Here is a 17,670-nt window from a genome sequence, read left to right on the forward strand (position 1 = left end):
TGTCTCTCGTAAGAGGCGAATGATGTCGAGAGATGACGTTGTTTCTTGTAACTACTCGAACGGGAAACCTGCCGGGTGGGGCCTGTTGAGTCGTGCCTGTGACGAGCTTCAGTATGAAAGTCTCCGGAGTAGAGAGTGACTGGGTCCGCGAGGAGAGATTCCGGGACCTGTTCTTTGAGACGTAACGCGTCCAATCTGTTCGTGTTGCATCAGTGTGCAAAATTCAGTTACTGTATCGATGTACAAAGATGTGAGAAACCAATAAAATGTGCGAGAAATAAAAATGTTACCGTACCGCGCACGACTCCGTGTTCAGACGCTTATCGTCTTAGCGCTCTGCCAAGGTAATTAATACGACACACCTGATGCACATTATTCGTGTGCAAGGAGATCCTTCACTGAAACGTAACGTGGTCACGTGGTCACGATGCCATTGAGTCACATTTATCGATGTCGCGGTCGGATTTTTATTCGATGTGTACGACGCGACGTAGAAGCATATTCAACAAATTCCGATCGGTTGATTAAACTAGCATTTCAGCGTCATTTCATAAATTGCCTGAAAAATGTCGAACTTTGATTTTATTTGATTTTATTCAAACATGAGTTTTGCTCTTAAAAGTTTCTAAAACAATTTATATTATCACATATATATCACATATGATATCTAATTTTTCTGATGTGATATGATTTTTTTCAGAATCGAATGTCGAACTTTGATTTTATTTGATTTTATTCAAACATGACTTTTGCTCTTAAAAGTTTCTAAAACGATTTATATTATCACATATATATCACATATGATATCTAATTTTTCTGATGTGATATGAATTTTCTTCAGAATCGAATGTCGAACTTTGATTTTATTTGATGTTATTCAAACATGACTTTTGCTCTTAAAAGTTTCTAAAACATATTTACATTATCACATATATATCACATATGATATCTAATTTTTCTGATGTGATATGAATTTTTTTCAGAATCGTAATAGTTCACATATCAAATCTATAATATACAATATAATAAAGTTTATACAATATAATAAAATTTTACTTTTTCGTCCCATTATTTTAATTATAATTTCATAAAAAAGTTTTGACAATTTGAAAATATTTAATATACGATCATGTAGATATATTATCTTGTAACTATAATAGCTTCACAACAGAAACGTCAGAATTGTCAAATTTGCTCGGAACTCGGTTTTAATTTTCATTACTGCACTATTTTGTTCATAGAGAAGTCATCTTATATTTCACAATTTAATAACAAAATTTTACAGTAATTTCTCTCAACGAATATTGCTATACTAACACGATTAAAATTTACTGGAACCACTTATAGATAATCATGAGTCGATGGAGTAATCGACTAGTGAATGGAATAGTAGATTGGAAGACACACGTAGCATGAATGCCATGTGATTCATACTTTGACCCGTAAAACGACGAATCTCTCTCACTGTACACTAAGCCAATAAAACAATCTCAATAAAACGACTGTTACAGGCACATACGTTCACAGAAAAACAATAAACTTTTAACAGAATCAGAGCTTATGATAGAAACGCATCAATAAATATCAAATTGTAATCTTAATATTTTCGTGAAGTTATAATCATAAATAAATTTGACAAACTTTTTAACTAAAAATCAAAGTAATCCCATAATTTTAATTCCATGGCAAGTGTATATATTAATTTATTAGATACAAATTAATATTTTAATTAATATATTAAATATACTTTTAATTTAAATTCTTAAAATACAATCGTAATTTATTGTATACATATATAGAAATACAATATATAAGTATTTAGTGTAATAAATAGGTATAATAATTTAATAATGTTAGAAATTTTTGTATTTAAAATAGCAATTTAGAAATATTACAAAAAACCAATAGAAAATTAACTAAAAAATACTGACTCGTTATTTTTTGAATAACTATAACTATAAAGTATTACTTTTTAGAGTCAATAAATAATACCTAATAATTTTTAGAAGAAAAATTTTTAAAAGAAAAAAAATTGTAACTGTAGTTAATTATTTCTATAAAAAGTAAATTCCTTAATCTTAAAAAATTATTTATTAAACGTAAAATTATATTTTTAATGAGCCTATGTGATTTTAATTAACATAATAACTAATTGTTGCTGAATTGTATTAGCAATTTGGAATAATACAACGTTTTATGTTAAATAAATATCTCCTAAAATATATTTACTTTTTACTTATTTTTTATATAAGATATTTCTTTACGAGTTTTCATAACCGATCTCTCAGCGGTACATCTATTAATGAAATTTTATTGAACTTGGTTCTTTCATGCGGCGTCTTAACAAATAACAATGATTTTTATTAGGACATTCAATAATATGATCAATTAATGTAACCAAGGTCGACTCGTAATGTAGCACCTAAAGATGTTCCATACAGATCACAATGGATAACAAAAGTAGAATCATCCCTAAGATGTGTACATCATTTAAAAAAAAACACCGATGATATTAACAGCATTGGAAATGAATAATACGTGATAGCATTAGTCATTTCATTTGTGCAGTACATGTTCTGTTCGATGACAACATATTCAGAGCAGTTCACCACAAACGCATATTTTTAGAAATAACATCATGTTGTTTTATTTTTTCTTGTTAATATTGCTATCCTTTCAAATTTATTTTTATAGCATCTTTAATGCTTCAAAGAAATAATATTTGTAATATAATGATTTTATTATTTTTAATATTTATTTTATAAAAGGCCATATTGCAAAAGTTCCATAGAGATTATTACTATCACAGTTTTTTATAAAAATACAAAAAAGTAATAGATTGTCGGCTATTCTGGAAAGATATTTGTATGCATAAACTTGCGTACAAATTTAACCTCGAAAAGTAAACACAACGTCTCTTTGTTTGATAAAGATACAGCTCTTGATTTATTACGTATGTTTCATACTATTTCATTAATATATATACACGTAGTTTCAATATTTTATCCAAATTATAACAGATATTTGTGATTTTAGATAAGCCCTGATATGAGGTACCCCTTACATATTTTCGATATTTTACTAATGAATCACTTTAAATATTTTTAAATCTATATATATAATTAAATATATAAATATAATTTGACTATCAAATTTTTTAAATTTTTTATTAGAAAATTAGGATTAAGTTCGAAGATCAAATTTTTTCAAATTTGATTAATAATTCTTATTAATTTTTATTTTATTCCGTCATATCTCCCAATCATTTTTAATTATGATTTTGTGATCTGACAATACAAAGATATTTCCAGTAACGCGACAGTCTTTTTTATTATGCTATTTACAAGATTCATATCATATTTACGTACATGACTGTGCAGAGATTAACACATAAACTTGCCGTCATAAATTTGTATATGCAGCTTTCTTTACTATATTCGAATCAGTTTGAAATCATTCGTACAAATCATTTACATTCCCATTCATTTACAAATCCCAGTTGCTCGCGTTTCTATATTTCTTACGGCTTCTGCAACAAACACACTGGCTGATAATACGAACTCATTATCAAGAGAGGAAAAAAGGACTTCCTTCCTCACAGTCGCATTTGTGCAGAAACAGACTGACGGCACGTGCGTCCTTTCATATAGACGAGAGTGTAACGAGGAGAGTCAGATAAAGCCAATCATCCGCAGGACATTGCGGCTAACGTGACGACGTTTCTTTCGGAACTGTTAACCATTATTCCCGCCTTTTGCGCAACATTAGCTTCTATAGTATTTCGTCAGAAATGCACGGTCGTATTATCGTAAGATAAATCGCAATTTAAAAGTAGCTATTGAATATTATTGATACGATATTTTGAAATAAATAACATTTCTCTGTTAAAATTATAAAAAAAGATTATCAATTGTCTGATAAATTTTAGCAATACAGATATAAGAGAAGCAAAGGTCGTATTTAAATTATACAAATTAATAATTTTGATTTTTTTTAGTAACGGCAAGTAATAAACCAATTATCTCGCCCAATCAAGATCAAATCGTAATTAATGAAGGAGAACCTTTAGAAATTACATGCACTGGCTCCACACCAATTCAGTTTATTTATCCCAATGACTTTGGAGAATCGGTATGCACTATAAATTTTATTTATAAATTAATTTCTCCGACATTACCTACTCATTGCTTAATTAATATCGCTATATCTTATCTTATATTAGAAGTTATAAGTCTAATTACATTAGAAGGATTGGAATATTTTTCATCCCTATATAAAAATTGTTTGAATAATCTATTACAAAATTAAATAAAATTTTGATGAATTGTTTATTACGCTTTTGTAGTTATTGTATACATATAAAGTTCTTTCATAATTATTATCTAAATTCATAATTCATAATTATTATCTAAATAGTTTAGTAAGAGAAATTGATATTTTTTCTTTTACAGGTAAACAAATTTTGAAATATATTTTCTAAAAAGCAATATTATTGTACAAATTTTGGAAATTTTAATTTTTAACATATAGGTATATCAAACCTTTTATTATTCTGACAGGTTAATACTTCAACTCCTAAAAAGACCAAAGAAAACGATGAAATTAATAACATTTACAAATATGTCTTTGAAAGGCCAAACACCGTTTTCGGTGATACAGGCTGGTACGGTTGCGCCGATCACAATGTTGAAATTATTACAAATTCCTACGAGAGAGAGGATCCCGAGATGAACTGGTTGTACGTTTATGTAAAATGTAAGATCAAATCGTGTGCATCTCGTTAATATGCGGATCAATGAAGAAACATTTGTGCTTGCATCTTACTTGCCATTGCATCTTATTTGCGTCTCCATATTGCATTCAACATTCATTGTTGCAGCCAATACAAATTTATTTGTTGAAGCGGATACTTATGCCCATTTGAGTGCTGTTGCTGGCGGTAGCATCATAATACCATGCAGACTTACATCGCCAGATTTAATACCAATTTTATCCGATAATAACGTGAGTACATTACAGATAAATTAGCAGAAGATAATTTGCAATAATTTAAAAATAAAATTAAATAAAATTATATTCGGTTCTAAATGATTAACACATAGATTCAAAAATTTAAAAACTTTAAATGTGTTGAAATATATCAATATATTTTATCTTCACGCTTAGAGCCAGGCCACACAAAAAAAGTTTAAGCAATAAAACGTAATAAAGCGATAAGCAAATTAGCTATTCACAGTAGAAACCGTAAGATCATAATGTAGCCAATAGTAATCTAACATTTCATTTCTTTATTGCTTAGATCTTTTTGCTTAAATTTTTTCATGTGTCACGAGTCGACCCTTGTAAAACATGCAGTTACGTCACAATGAAAATTCACTGAGAAGAAAAAAAGGAAATATAGAATTAACATATATTATATCCTTATTCATAGATTTATCTTTTTAGAAGAGTTTTAATTTTTTTTATAATATCATATCAAAAAAATAAATTTAACAATTCTTGTAAAGTTTTACAAATTAAAAAGTATATTATTGCGTTAGTATATTATTGCGCTCTTAAAGTTTTTTTTTTCTAATATACGTTATAAATTGATATTATGATAAAATATCATCAAAAATAGCTAATTTTATTAACTTGTTATTCATTGCAAAATGTTTTTAAAATCTTTCAACTTTAATGCAGGAAGAAGAATTAAAGAATGCATCATTTGATCCCAGAATTGGTTTCACGATTAGGAACCTACTAGTAAAAGATAGCAATTGGTACAAGTGCTCGATAGAGAAGGACGGCGAGGAGCACGCGGTCAATTACGTATTATCCGTACATCGTAAGTGTGGTCTCAATTCGAGATGTTAATTTAGTCACATATATTATGTAATATATGTAAGTATATATAGAGAAGAACCTGGAAACTGCAAATACTTAACGAAAAAGTTAAATAAAGCTGATGATTATTTATCAATCATAGCAGTCTTTAAGGACACTTCAGTTATTGACTTTAAACAATAATAAATAATTACAATAATATTAACAATATTAAATAATTAACATATAGTCATATTAATATAATTTTAAACAAAACTCTTGTATTGTTCGGAATTATCTGTTGCCACGGATAATGTCGAATCTTGAGTCTTGTCTTTTTGTTTAAAATTATAGTTAACACCGATAATATATAAATGACAATTATTTTAGTTTAAAGCTAATATGCTTTGAATATGAACTTCTATATAGTTAATAAATAATCGTTTATTTAACTTTTCTCTTAGGTATTTGCAGTTCTCCCACTCTTTCCTATGACATTCGAAAGCATCGCTCCATAATTTTAATCATTCAAATTTCATGCTAAAACAATGTCGATTGTTCCATTTAATAAAAATGATTAAATTATTTGCATAGTAAAACGAACCTTACCTGATCCAAAAATTCAAGATGAGAGTCTTCTGCATGTTACACGTGGACAAGATCTTTACGTAAATTGTACTGTTGAAGTAGAAATATCAATGCGATATGTATTCGATTGGAATACGCCGCAACAGGTAAATCATCTTGTGTAATAAAAAACAGAATTAGAGTAAAATTAAATCTTAATTTTGAATGTAGCAACAAGTGTTGGCACAAGTGCTACATTTTTACATTACCTCAATTGGTAATGTAGAAAAAAAATCTGCACAACTAATATATATATATTAGGTGTTGGAATTAATTCGTAGCGTTTTACAAGATGGGAAGTACTTTCATTAATGTATTTTTTAATGCTCATGTGAAATAAATAACATTCTTTCATTAAAAACGCTACGAATTAATTCCAACACCTAATAGTAACGAGAAGAATTTCTTCTTTCCACAGATTCTTTTTTATATCTTTTTTAACCAGTCTCACGGACATAATATGTTAATTATTTTTATTATCTTTAAAAAAATAGGAGAAAATTTTTTAACCGAAGTTAATATCACTAATTATTTATTCTTTCATCAAATAAAAATTAGAAGACAAAATTCTAATTTGAAGGCTCTAAGAGAGAAATTTTTCACTCTCCTACCTAAAAATTGAAAATGCATATCTTCTTAACGTACAAGCAATACAGGTTTTCTAGATCTTTTCGATTGGAATATTTATTATTCGCATATACACATGTGACTTTGTTTTTTTATTTGTAGAATAGCGGTAGAATAAGCACTCAGCAATTCAGAAAACAGCTTGACGGGAATTCTGTCTTAGTTACGTGTCAGTTGACGATACTTAACGTAACGGACGAAGACGCGGGAGAATATGAGTGCGTCATTAGGTCGATTCATGACATCAAGAAGATAACGAAGAATATTACGATACACGGTTAGTTTATTATTAATTTATTATCAGATACATATAACTAAAAAACCTATATTTGTGATATATATATATATATATATATATATATATATTTACACACACACACACACACACACATATGTATGTATACATGCAATAAATCTTAATTGGCTGATTATATACAAGTATTATAAAACAGGTATATACATATTTTAAAAAATCATGCAATGTGTATTACAATGTATTAATATAAAATTAGTGCAAATTTTGTTTAGGGTAGTTCAACAATGAATCATGTAAATTTCAGAGGCTTACATCCCTTTCAATTATTGAATTGAAGATTTGAGTTTTGGCATACAGTTTGTGAATTTAGTTGGCTACATATTGTAAACAATAACTTTTAAGTTATTTTTCAAATTTAGCCACAATTTCGATTATTTAAAAAATGGGGAAGTGATTCATTGTATACAAGGGGTGTGTACACAATAAACACACATGCTATTTTTAATAATAAACTACATGTTTTATACTGCGAATTATTGAGATTATTTTAGTTTTGCTATATTTTAAAATGTTTATTTATAAAATAGATAAAGATTATAAGATGGAGGATTCACAAGGTCGATCACTGCGTTTTTCTTTTATTTTGAATGTAAACGCGTCAAATGAGTATACTTTTATTGAGATTTTAGGTGGAGAGGAGAGGGGGGGGGGGGTATTCTAAATAATTATTACAATGAATTATTATTTTAAAGATTATCGTAAAAAGGTTATATGGTCTACGATATGGTCTACCATGGTTCATTACGTCAAAATAATTCATTGTAGACCACCTAATCTTTTCCACGATAATCTCCTAAATAATTGGTGTAAAATAATACAATATAACAGAAAAAGTTGCTTACAGAATAATAAAGCCAAATGTGCACCCAAAATTATCACACAATAGAAAAAAATGATAGACATAACAACGAAAACATAAAAAATACGTAAAACTTACTTTGTAACCCAAACTTCTTAAAATATGACACTACACAGTCATCATCTGCCAATCGACTGAAGAACTGAGGAGAGGTTCAAATGCGAGTCGTTGCATGATAGTAGCACAATCTGATAACATTGCATTTATGAAATATCGCAATGGTTCATAATGTATGGTACAATGTATAATGTATGGTACAATGCATTAATTCGCTGCGTCAACTTATAGAACAGCTACTATGTTTATTTTTTTACTCAAATACTATCAACTTTACAGAAAAATTGCAAAAAGACAAAAATCATTTATTTCCTTCTCATAGAATTCTAAGAATTTTTTCAGAATTTTTTATCAACTTTTTAATACTGCATTTTTTTATTTTCGGTAAATCGCTACTATGACCCAGCAAATTAATGCACTGCACTGTACTATTAATTTGTTGGATTACCTATCCTATATTTTTTGTATGTAAAACGAATTGATATGTTTTTATTTCAGACCCTCAAATGAAATATATCCATCTTATCCCTCAACATACCGATAAATATTATCAAGCAGAAAGCGGCAATTATGTTCAGTGGGTCGTATATGTCGATGGATGGCCGAAACCCCATTTAGAGTGGTAAAGTATTATAAGAAAATCTACTTTTTAAAATTAGAAAATTATATTAATGTATTCATGCAAATAAATTAATCAATCACGTGTAATTAAGACGTGTATTTTTTTGTATTATTTGTTACTTGTAATAAATATGTTAAATATTTATTTATTGTAGGTTCAAACCGAATTCTGAGGAAATTATAGAGAGCCCAAAATATTTCGTGAATACAAGTGTAACAGCTACTATTTTGAAAATAATGTCATTGAGTGTCATGGACTCAGGAAATTATACACTTGAAGCAAAAAATGACTACATGATCGAAAAATTGAACTTTACATTAAATGTCATAGGTATCGAAATTATCTTGTAACGTTAATTAAAAAAGATTGTAGTAAATACACTGTAAATATAATAATGTACAACTATTTGTTTATAACTTTAGTCATATTGCATTACTATTAATTTCAGCTAAGCCGGTTTCTATATTGACGCGTATTGACTCTTATTATCCACCAAACGAAAGTACAGAATTTCATTGTGAAGTAATATCAAATCCGTCTCCGAACATAACATGGAGTTTTCTGAGATGTCCTAATTATCCATCACTTGAGAATTCAACAACTATATATCCGACGGTAAATACAACTTTATATTAACTTGATTTTAGATATGTTTCTATCTTTATCTGTATAACAGGAAAATTATATGAATTTTATAGGATATGACGCAAAGCGCAGCTTATAGCTCTAGTTATAGATTCGAATCGATATTAAAAATGCCTATCGAAGAATCCGGAAAAATAACATGTAAAGCTTGCAATGTCCTTGCCTGTGATTCTGTGACTGACAACATTCTTGTTTCAGGTAAGAATATTTTAAGAATATTTAAGGATATTTTTTTGTCTAACTGCTATATAATTTGAAATCATATTTGCAATCATATTAACATTGTTTGATATACTTCGAATATGTATCAATTAATAAGTTAAATTTTGTAAATAAGAGGATTTGTTTATTTTAATTGTAAATTCTAAAAAATAGACAAGATAGATCAATGAATACTCAGTGATTGATTATTAAATATGATTGATTTTTATCTTTAGTTCTTTATTGAATGTAAATATAGAAACCAATCGTAATAAAGTATTAATGACAATTATTGATTTGCATGTAAAAAATAAATATAATAATCTTTCTTTAAATTTCAATTAGATGGATTAGGCGCGTTTGGTATTATTGGACCAAAAGAGCCTGTGACAAAAGGAGATGACATAGAATTGATATGTGCTGCTTCCGTTTACAATTATACAGATGAGTTTACATGGACTATATCAGTAAATGAAACTGAAGAACCACTTATGGAAACAGGTAATTATTTTAAGAGAATTAAATCGAAATAAATTAAAAAATGAAAGTACTTATAAATAATATCGAAGATAATATAAATCTTAGAATCTTTTTTGAAAAAAATAAATTCTGAAAATGTTAATGTTTTTACAAAAAATGATAGGTAAAAATACAATTTATATATTATGCGTATAATAATTTAATATTTGTAATTACACTTAAAATTTATAATATAATTTTTATAACAGTAATCATTAGTTTCTTTACTTTAATTAAGTTAAGTATAATAATATTTTATTAATAACTTAATAATTAATATCTTATTTTTATATTATACATGTACGTATATTATTTTTATATTATATATGATGATATATAAAATATTTTTTATAAATGTTAATAAAAACACACGCACCCGCACACGCACGCACGCACGCACGTGTGCGCGCATACACACTTATAGATGATTTAACGTAAATATTGATTATATCTTTGTTATTTTTAGAAAGATTACAAATTGTGCGACATAAAACTCCATTCACTTATCGATCAACGTTGAAACTCTATCGTGTCCAAGAATCAGATGCTGAAAATTATTTCTGTATTGGAAAAATCATGACTACAGTGTATTACGAGGCCCCAGATATCCTTTCTGATTATGCAAACTATAAATTAATTATTCATGGTACATCAATATAATTATTTAATTTATAGTATTTATACATATATTTAATAATTATTTATACATATATTTGATTTTAATTCACAATTAATATTTTATAAATACATTTTTTCGAAGAAGTTTTATACATATATTTAATATTTATTAAATTCGGAATGTTTTAAAAATTTATATTATATGAAATATATATGAGAATATACAGGATATTCCTCAAATCGATTGTTACTTATATGTGTTTCGATTCTTCTTTACGTATTTCGACGAATCAATTCGACGATTACTATTTCTTATGTGTGTATGTTCCTATGTATGCTCTCTACATTCATGTTTATTTACATTTATCTCTGCTTTAATTATCAATGACAAATTCGTGAATTATCTTGTAAATATTAATTGAATTATCTTGGGTCAATGTTAATTATAATATTATGTTAATTATAATATTATAATGTTAATTATAATATGTTAATTATAATATTACATATATATCAATTAATTTATCTTTTCATATATTATAAAAATATAGAAAAAAAATATGATTCTATTTAAAAAAACATAATTTGATTTTAGTTTGTTAAAAAAATGAACAATTTTGAAATTTTTCCTACACAATTATTTTTTTATTAAAAATCGACAAACTTTTTAGAAAAATTTTATCGTCAATCCATCGAAAGTATCTCATAAATCGTGGCAACTGATATGAGTAATATCTTCGTATACATAAAGCTATTTATTATAAAAATATGTCTATTATTCTAAATCAATATCTGTTTACGTGATAAAATGTTCAAACTGATTTTGTTATACAATCGATGTTATACAGATCCGGTATCACCATATTTTACCAAAACAAATATGAATGAAACTAAAATAAGAACTATCGATGTGATGGCCGAAGGTCACAAGACGGTAATTTTGCAATGTTTTACTGAAGGAATGCCCAAACCAACAGTTACGTGGTATAAGGTACATATGCATTTATAATTATTCTCGTTTAATAAAATAAAATAAAAAGTGCGATGTATACTATATTCTATGTTTAATAATTTTTAGGACAATGTATTGTTAAAAGAAAATGATCAATATTTTTTTAAATATAATTATCAAGAACTTAATATCAAATATTTAAAACATCACGACAGTGGTAAATATTCATGCCGGGCTATTAGCCGACTGGGTACCAATGAGACTTATCAACAGATAACAGTGAAAAATGCAAAATGTAAGCTTTAAACAATATTACAACAACAAATATTGTATTATAAAAAAATAATATTAAGAATAATATATATTAAAAAACTTAAAATTTTTTTAGGGCACAAACTTGACATAATATTAGCTACTTCAATAGCTATTCTGGGTTTTTTCCTAGTGATATTAGCAATCTTTTTCACGATTAAAGTTCGTCGTGAAAAGGTAAATTATACATTTTATAATTTATAATTTATATAGAAACATATAGGGCAACAAAAAAGTTTGTGATAAAGTTTTGTATATTTATAAAATTATTATAGTAATATATTATAATGATTTAATAAACACAAAAAGTAGGCAAACTTTTTTATTATTCTATATGAAATATAATTCCATATAACGTTATAAGAAAATATTTTATGGATAATTAAATTAAAATTGAATTGTTACATAGAAAATGAGGAAAGAATTGATGGAAGCAGGACTTATGCACTTTGAAGAAGGTGCTTTAGAATGTTTAAATCCAGATTTAACAGTTGACGATCAAGCAGAATTACTTCCTTACGATAAAAAGTGGGAGTTTCCAAGGGAACGATTAAAGCTCGGTAAGCGTGATTGTGCTTTGCATAATATAATAAATATCAAGCCAGTTTAATATAATAATCATTTCGATTATTTTTTTAGGAAAACAATTGGGAAGTGGTGAATTCGGCGTTGTAATGAAGGCGGAAGCGCATGGAATATGCGAAAGTGAAACTGTTACTACCGTTGCTGTGAAGATGGTTCGTCGAACTACGAATCCTACTTATGTTCGTGCACTTGCGAGCGAACTTAAAATTATGGTGCATCTTGGAAAGCATCTAAATGTCGTTAATCTTCTTGGTGCTTGCACTAAAAATATATCCAAACGTATGTATTGTTGAAAAACAAAAATTACATTTAGTAATTATGCTTTATTAAAATGTCGCACTTTTAAAAACATATACATATACATATAAGTAAAAATATATCTATTCAATTGTGAGCAAAGACAGAACAGATAAAGTTAAGCATGCTATCAAGCGTTAATAATTAAAATTGTTATATTATACAATAGGCGAATTACTGGTGATCGTCGAATATTGTCGTTTCGGCAATTTGCATAATTACCTTTTACGACATAGAAATGATTTTATTAATCAAATTGATCCTAAGACTGGGAAACTCGATCTTAATATCGGTATGGATATACTGATGAGAACTAGTAGCGTCAGTAGTAATAACAGGTTTGTCTACCGATCATTTTTTAAACAGTCTGTTATTATTATAACTATCATATTTATCTTTTTTTATTAGTAAGTATAACTAACATTTAGGAAATATTTTTTATTGCATTCTAAACTGGCTGCATTTGAAATCTCATGCTTTTATATAAATACAATGTGAATTAATTAAAAAGCAAATATTTGTGCTTTATGTATGATATCTTAGAGAGAGTATCAATTGAATTAAAATTGGATAATTAATGATTTTATATCGTTTAATTTTAATTAAATGTATTTTTATTGAAATAAATTTATATTTATTATAAATTTATATTACTAACGCCAAAGAATCTCGCATTAATAATTTAATCTGCATGAGAAATTCCAGAAATTTCTAAGGAAAGATTTCTAATTCTTGATTAACCATTTGTGCTTTGTAAAATGTATTCTGTTAAATAAAAAAAACACTAAGTAAAATACACACACAATCTGGTGCATGCAATGGGTGCGGTTTAACAAGATTTTCCTTTTCTCTTCTGCCCATATGATAGGATAAAATATGCGGCATTGTCCTTTTCTCGCAGTCTTAGTGCGAATTCAGACACTGGCGATGTGGTGGTGCACTATTGTCCGGGAACGAATCCGGATTCTCCAGAGATTAACTTCTCACCAGATGGCTGTATCAACAGTAATTCATCTCAACCAGGATGGAGATCAAATTACTGCGGTGACTACAAAGACCAACATCTCAAACCAATCTGTACTCAAGATCTATTGTCTTGGGCGTTCCAAGTAGCACGTGGAATGGAATATCTTTGTCAAAGAAACGTAAGTTTTGGCATAGATAAATGCGAAATTGCGAAAGAAGCATAAAATGTTAATGTTTTAATTTTATTAATAAATAAAAATGAAATATAAATGTAGAATAAATAAAAATTGCATAATTTCAAGCAACGTAAAGAATTAACTCTTTAAAATTGGATTTGCAAAATCGTCCCCAAGTCATGGTGAAATTTAATTGTTGAAACTATTTAAATACTCACACTTCATAAATTTTATGCATCAAATGCCTCTTTCAATAATGCTTTCATTAACTAAATAATAACATATATATATTTATCCAGGTCTTGCATGGAGATCTGGCGGCAAGAAATATCTTGCTTGCCGAGGACAACATAGTCAAGATTTGTGATTTTGGTTTAGCAAAGACTATGTACAAAGATGGCAATTATAAGAAAAAAGGTGACGGCCCAGTGCCAATAAAATGGATGGCCATCGAATCGATCAGAGATCGAGTGTTTTCGACGCAATCCGACATATGGAGTTTTGGCATAGTACTATGGGAATTTTTCACCTTGGCTGAGACGCCGTATCCCGGCATGGAAGCAGAAAAGCAATATCAAAAATTGATTGAGGGCTACAGAATGGAACAACCCGATTACGCTATTCGCGAAGTATATGACATAATGTTACAGTGCTGGAAAGCTAAACCAACGCTACGTCCAAGCTTTACGGATCTCGTGGAGAGCATTGGAAATTTATTGGAAGAAAATGTGAGATTGGTGAGTTATTTTTTCATCTTTCTTTCATAAGAATATTAGATCGTAACACAAACCAAAAGAAGTATAATATATGTATAAATAAATAGTTCTTTAAAAAAGGAATACATAATAAACAATATAAAACACAATAAAAATGTTTAGCATTAAGAATAAGGAATTATATATTTAAATTATTGAAATTTAATTATTTAATTAATATAATATTAATATAATTAAGTGATTAATTAATATATTAATAATATAAGTTTCAAAGTAGACGCAATACATAACAAAAATGTTTTTTATCTCTGTTCCAGCATTACATTAGTCTAAATACACCGTACATGGATATGAACACGATGAATCTGGAAAGCGGCAAAAACGACTATTTGACAATGATGTCCGCGCCGGATCACACAGTTCTATCGTCGCCGAGTCACGATTATGTGAACTCGCCATTCTCAAAAGGCGCGCCGGATTCATCGTACTTATGTATGAGCCCCGGTTGTCCGACAGATGAGTCCGGAATATTTAGTCCTAGACCACATCAGGAACACTCGCACTTTGAGTTTCCATCGCCCGCATCGGATTCCGAGGACGCGGTCGAGCTGTCTCCCATGCTGAAGCATACTGAGGAGGATCCCTACCTAAAACCGATCAATGTTCACGAGCGAAGAGCAGAATTCGCACGACAAAGACAAGCGATGAAGGATCAAACAGTCGATAGACCGATCGATCGAGATTCTGGTTATTGCAACGCGCCACGGAATCTTCATTTAATAGATCTGAACGACATGGACGTGAATGATGCACAAATGGATACGACGGACTTGAAAAAAAAAGATTATGCGCCGTCCATCATCTGCATGCAAGATAATTACGTGAACATGCCAAAACAGAAGAATGATTTGAGAAAGGGTATACCGGATAGTTTCAGCAATCCTAGTTACGTGATGATCAGTAATCACGAGGTGGACCAGAAAACTTAGTCCGTTTGGGAATTTTGTAGTTATGTGCCGTTGTGAATACTAAATTATTTACTGAATATTAAGATTCAGTGCAGAATTTAGTAATTTATTCATAATTCTGCACTGCAATGATCTTACGACCTTTTATATTGTTATAAATGAAATTTACCTAATAATACGCGATATAATATCGAATTTAATATTTCTCAGTTAATGTGCCATATGGCGATCATAGCATATCGAGAATGCATTAGTATAAGTAGAAATAAAAAAACCATTTCTTATTGAGTCAAGGCAAAAGAGAGAAGCAGTATATTCATGCATAATACGCAAATATTTTAATTTTATTTATTTTTTATAATAGCAATTTATACCATACAAAATTGTTTACATACTTTCTCAAGTTTATAAAAATCATTTTTATTAATAAGTACGAAAAAGTGCCACTACCTAATTTTAAGAATTAACATTCAAATACTGTGACGCATTCCAATTGGAAAATGCATAGAATTCGAAACATTTATCAAATTCTTTGAGATACTGTTTTCATGTAAATAATAAAAATATTTGACAAATTGTATATTTACACGCTATTGATTTATTTGCTTATACAGAGTATAATGTGAAATAATTGGATTATGCACATTTATTTGTTATCTAAAAAATATGAAATTTAGATACTTAATTAGTGTGATATTATTAGGGTATCATCATTTATAATATTTTTATCATTACAATACTGTCTTTAATGACGTACAAAGTACAATGCTTAGAAGTACATGTATACCTAAGTAAGATGATACATAAAGAAAATAAGAAACAATGCGTTATAGATTTTCTATTTGATCACTAATATGTTTTATTTCCATCACAACTCAAAGTTTGTATGCTTATACATATATAGTTATTCACTTTTATTTTTTATCTCTTTACTTTATCGCAAACACATAATCATGACAAAGAAAATTTTTTCATTAATTTTTTATGAAAAATAAACTGTATAAATTCATAAAAGTGCTAAAATACGCTTTTTCTTATATGTGAATATGCATGCGCGCGCGCGCGCGCGCGCGTGTGTGTGTGTGTGTGTGTGTGTGTGTAACAATATTAAATATGTAAATAAAGATCTCCTCAATTTTTGTACTTAACATTTATAACATTTGCACATTTCTTTATTAGGACATTAGGATTTCTTCATTAGGACTGAATTATATTAAATTAGAAACAAATTTTGTACAAGTGAAATATATGGCATATGAGGTACATAATATATTCTCGTGTTTTATTTTTATAAAATATTATTTTTATAAAATAGTAATTATATCTAAAAACTAAAAAACAATCAAAGCAAATATTATATATAGTGAAAGCAAAAAGTATTCGTACAAAAAAATTTTTTATAAAAAAGTATCTTATTTGTAGAAAACAAACATTAATTAGCAATTTTATACAATTTTATTGAATACATTTTGTTTTTACATTAACAAATGAGCTTCGCATATACATTTTGTTCTTATATTGAGCATTCTTGACTTTAGAAGCTAAATTTCTCAACTATACGAATACTTTTGAGCATGCAAACAATACAATTTTTAACTGTCGCTTATTTTTCAGATATTTTCTATAATTAATACTAACATCTTTTTAGTATATACTATAATTTTAAGAAACATAGTCTATTTTATTCTTTACGAATAAATTGTTAATTACTCAGCAAAAAATAATCGTCAATTAAACATCGAATTGACGTCAATTTGATATTGAAATCATCGTATTTATATCGATTCGACATCAATTCGATC

The 17,670-nt window shown here is 28.0% G+C and overlaps 1 protein-coding gene across 2 annotated transcripts; it reads left to right on the plus strand.

Moving 5' to 3' along the window:
- The first annotated feature begins 188 nt into the window (after window positions 1-188).
- On the plus strand, window positions 189-17,138 carry Pvr (PDGF- and VEGF-receptor related). Of its 2 annotated transcripts, none has more exons than XM_011061803.2 (22): window positions 189-344; window positions 3,998-4,131; window positions 4,560-4,755; window positions 4,880-5,004; window positions 5,683-5,827; window positions 6,400-6,539; window positions 7,162-7,336; window positions 8,790-8,913; window positions 9,068-9,243; window positions 9,362-9,528; window positions 9,612-9,756; window positions 10,105-10,260; window positions 10,745-10,924; window positions 11,745-11,887; window positions 11,975-12,143; window positions 12,237-12,337; window positions 12,570-12,720; window positions 12,800-13,024; window positions 13,212-13,380; window positions 13,911-14,187; window positions 14,484-14,921; window positions 15,218-17,138. In XM_011061803.2, the coding sequence occupies exons 1-22, from the start codon at window positions 284-286 to the stop codon at window positions 15,887-15,889; spliced, it is 4,269 nt and encodes a 1,422-aa protein (XP_011060105.1). In that variant the 5' UTR covers window positions 189-283; the 3' UTR covers window positions 15,890-17,138. The 2 variants fall into 2 exon arrangements, with proteins under 2 accessions (XP_011060105.1, XP_011060106.1); XM_011061804.2 differs by having other exon boundaries at window positions 13,944-14,187.
- Window positions 17,139-17,670: the final 532 nt, after the last annotated feature.

Source organism: Acromyrmex echinatior, chromosome 3 (genome assembly GCF_024713525.1).
Source record: "Acromyrmex echinatior isolate Ae372 chromosome 3, ASM2471352v2, whole genome shotgun sequence".
NCBI classification, from domain to species: Eukaryota; Metazoa; Arthropoda; class Insecta; order Hymenoptera; family Formicidae; genus Acromyrmex; species Acromyrmex echinatior.

Excerpts from the sequence above, each read along its gene's own strand:
- Pvr (XM_011061803.2), top strand. The coding sequence starts at position 284 with ATGTTACCGTACCGCGCACGACTCCGTGTTCAGACGCTTATCGTCTTA. Across the intron at positions 4,756-4,879 it reads GTTGTACGTTTATGTAAAAT|CCAATACAAATTTATTTGTT; the intron begins GTAAGATCAAAT and ends TCATTGTTGCAG. Across the intron at positions 9,244-9,361 it reads CTTTACATTAAATGTCATAG|CTAAGCCGGTTTCTATATTG; the intron begins GTATCGAAATTA and ends TATTAATTTCAG.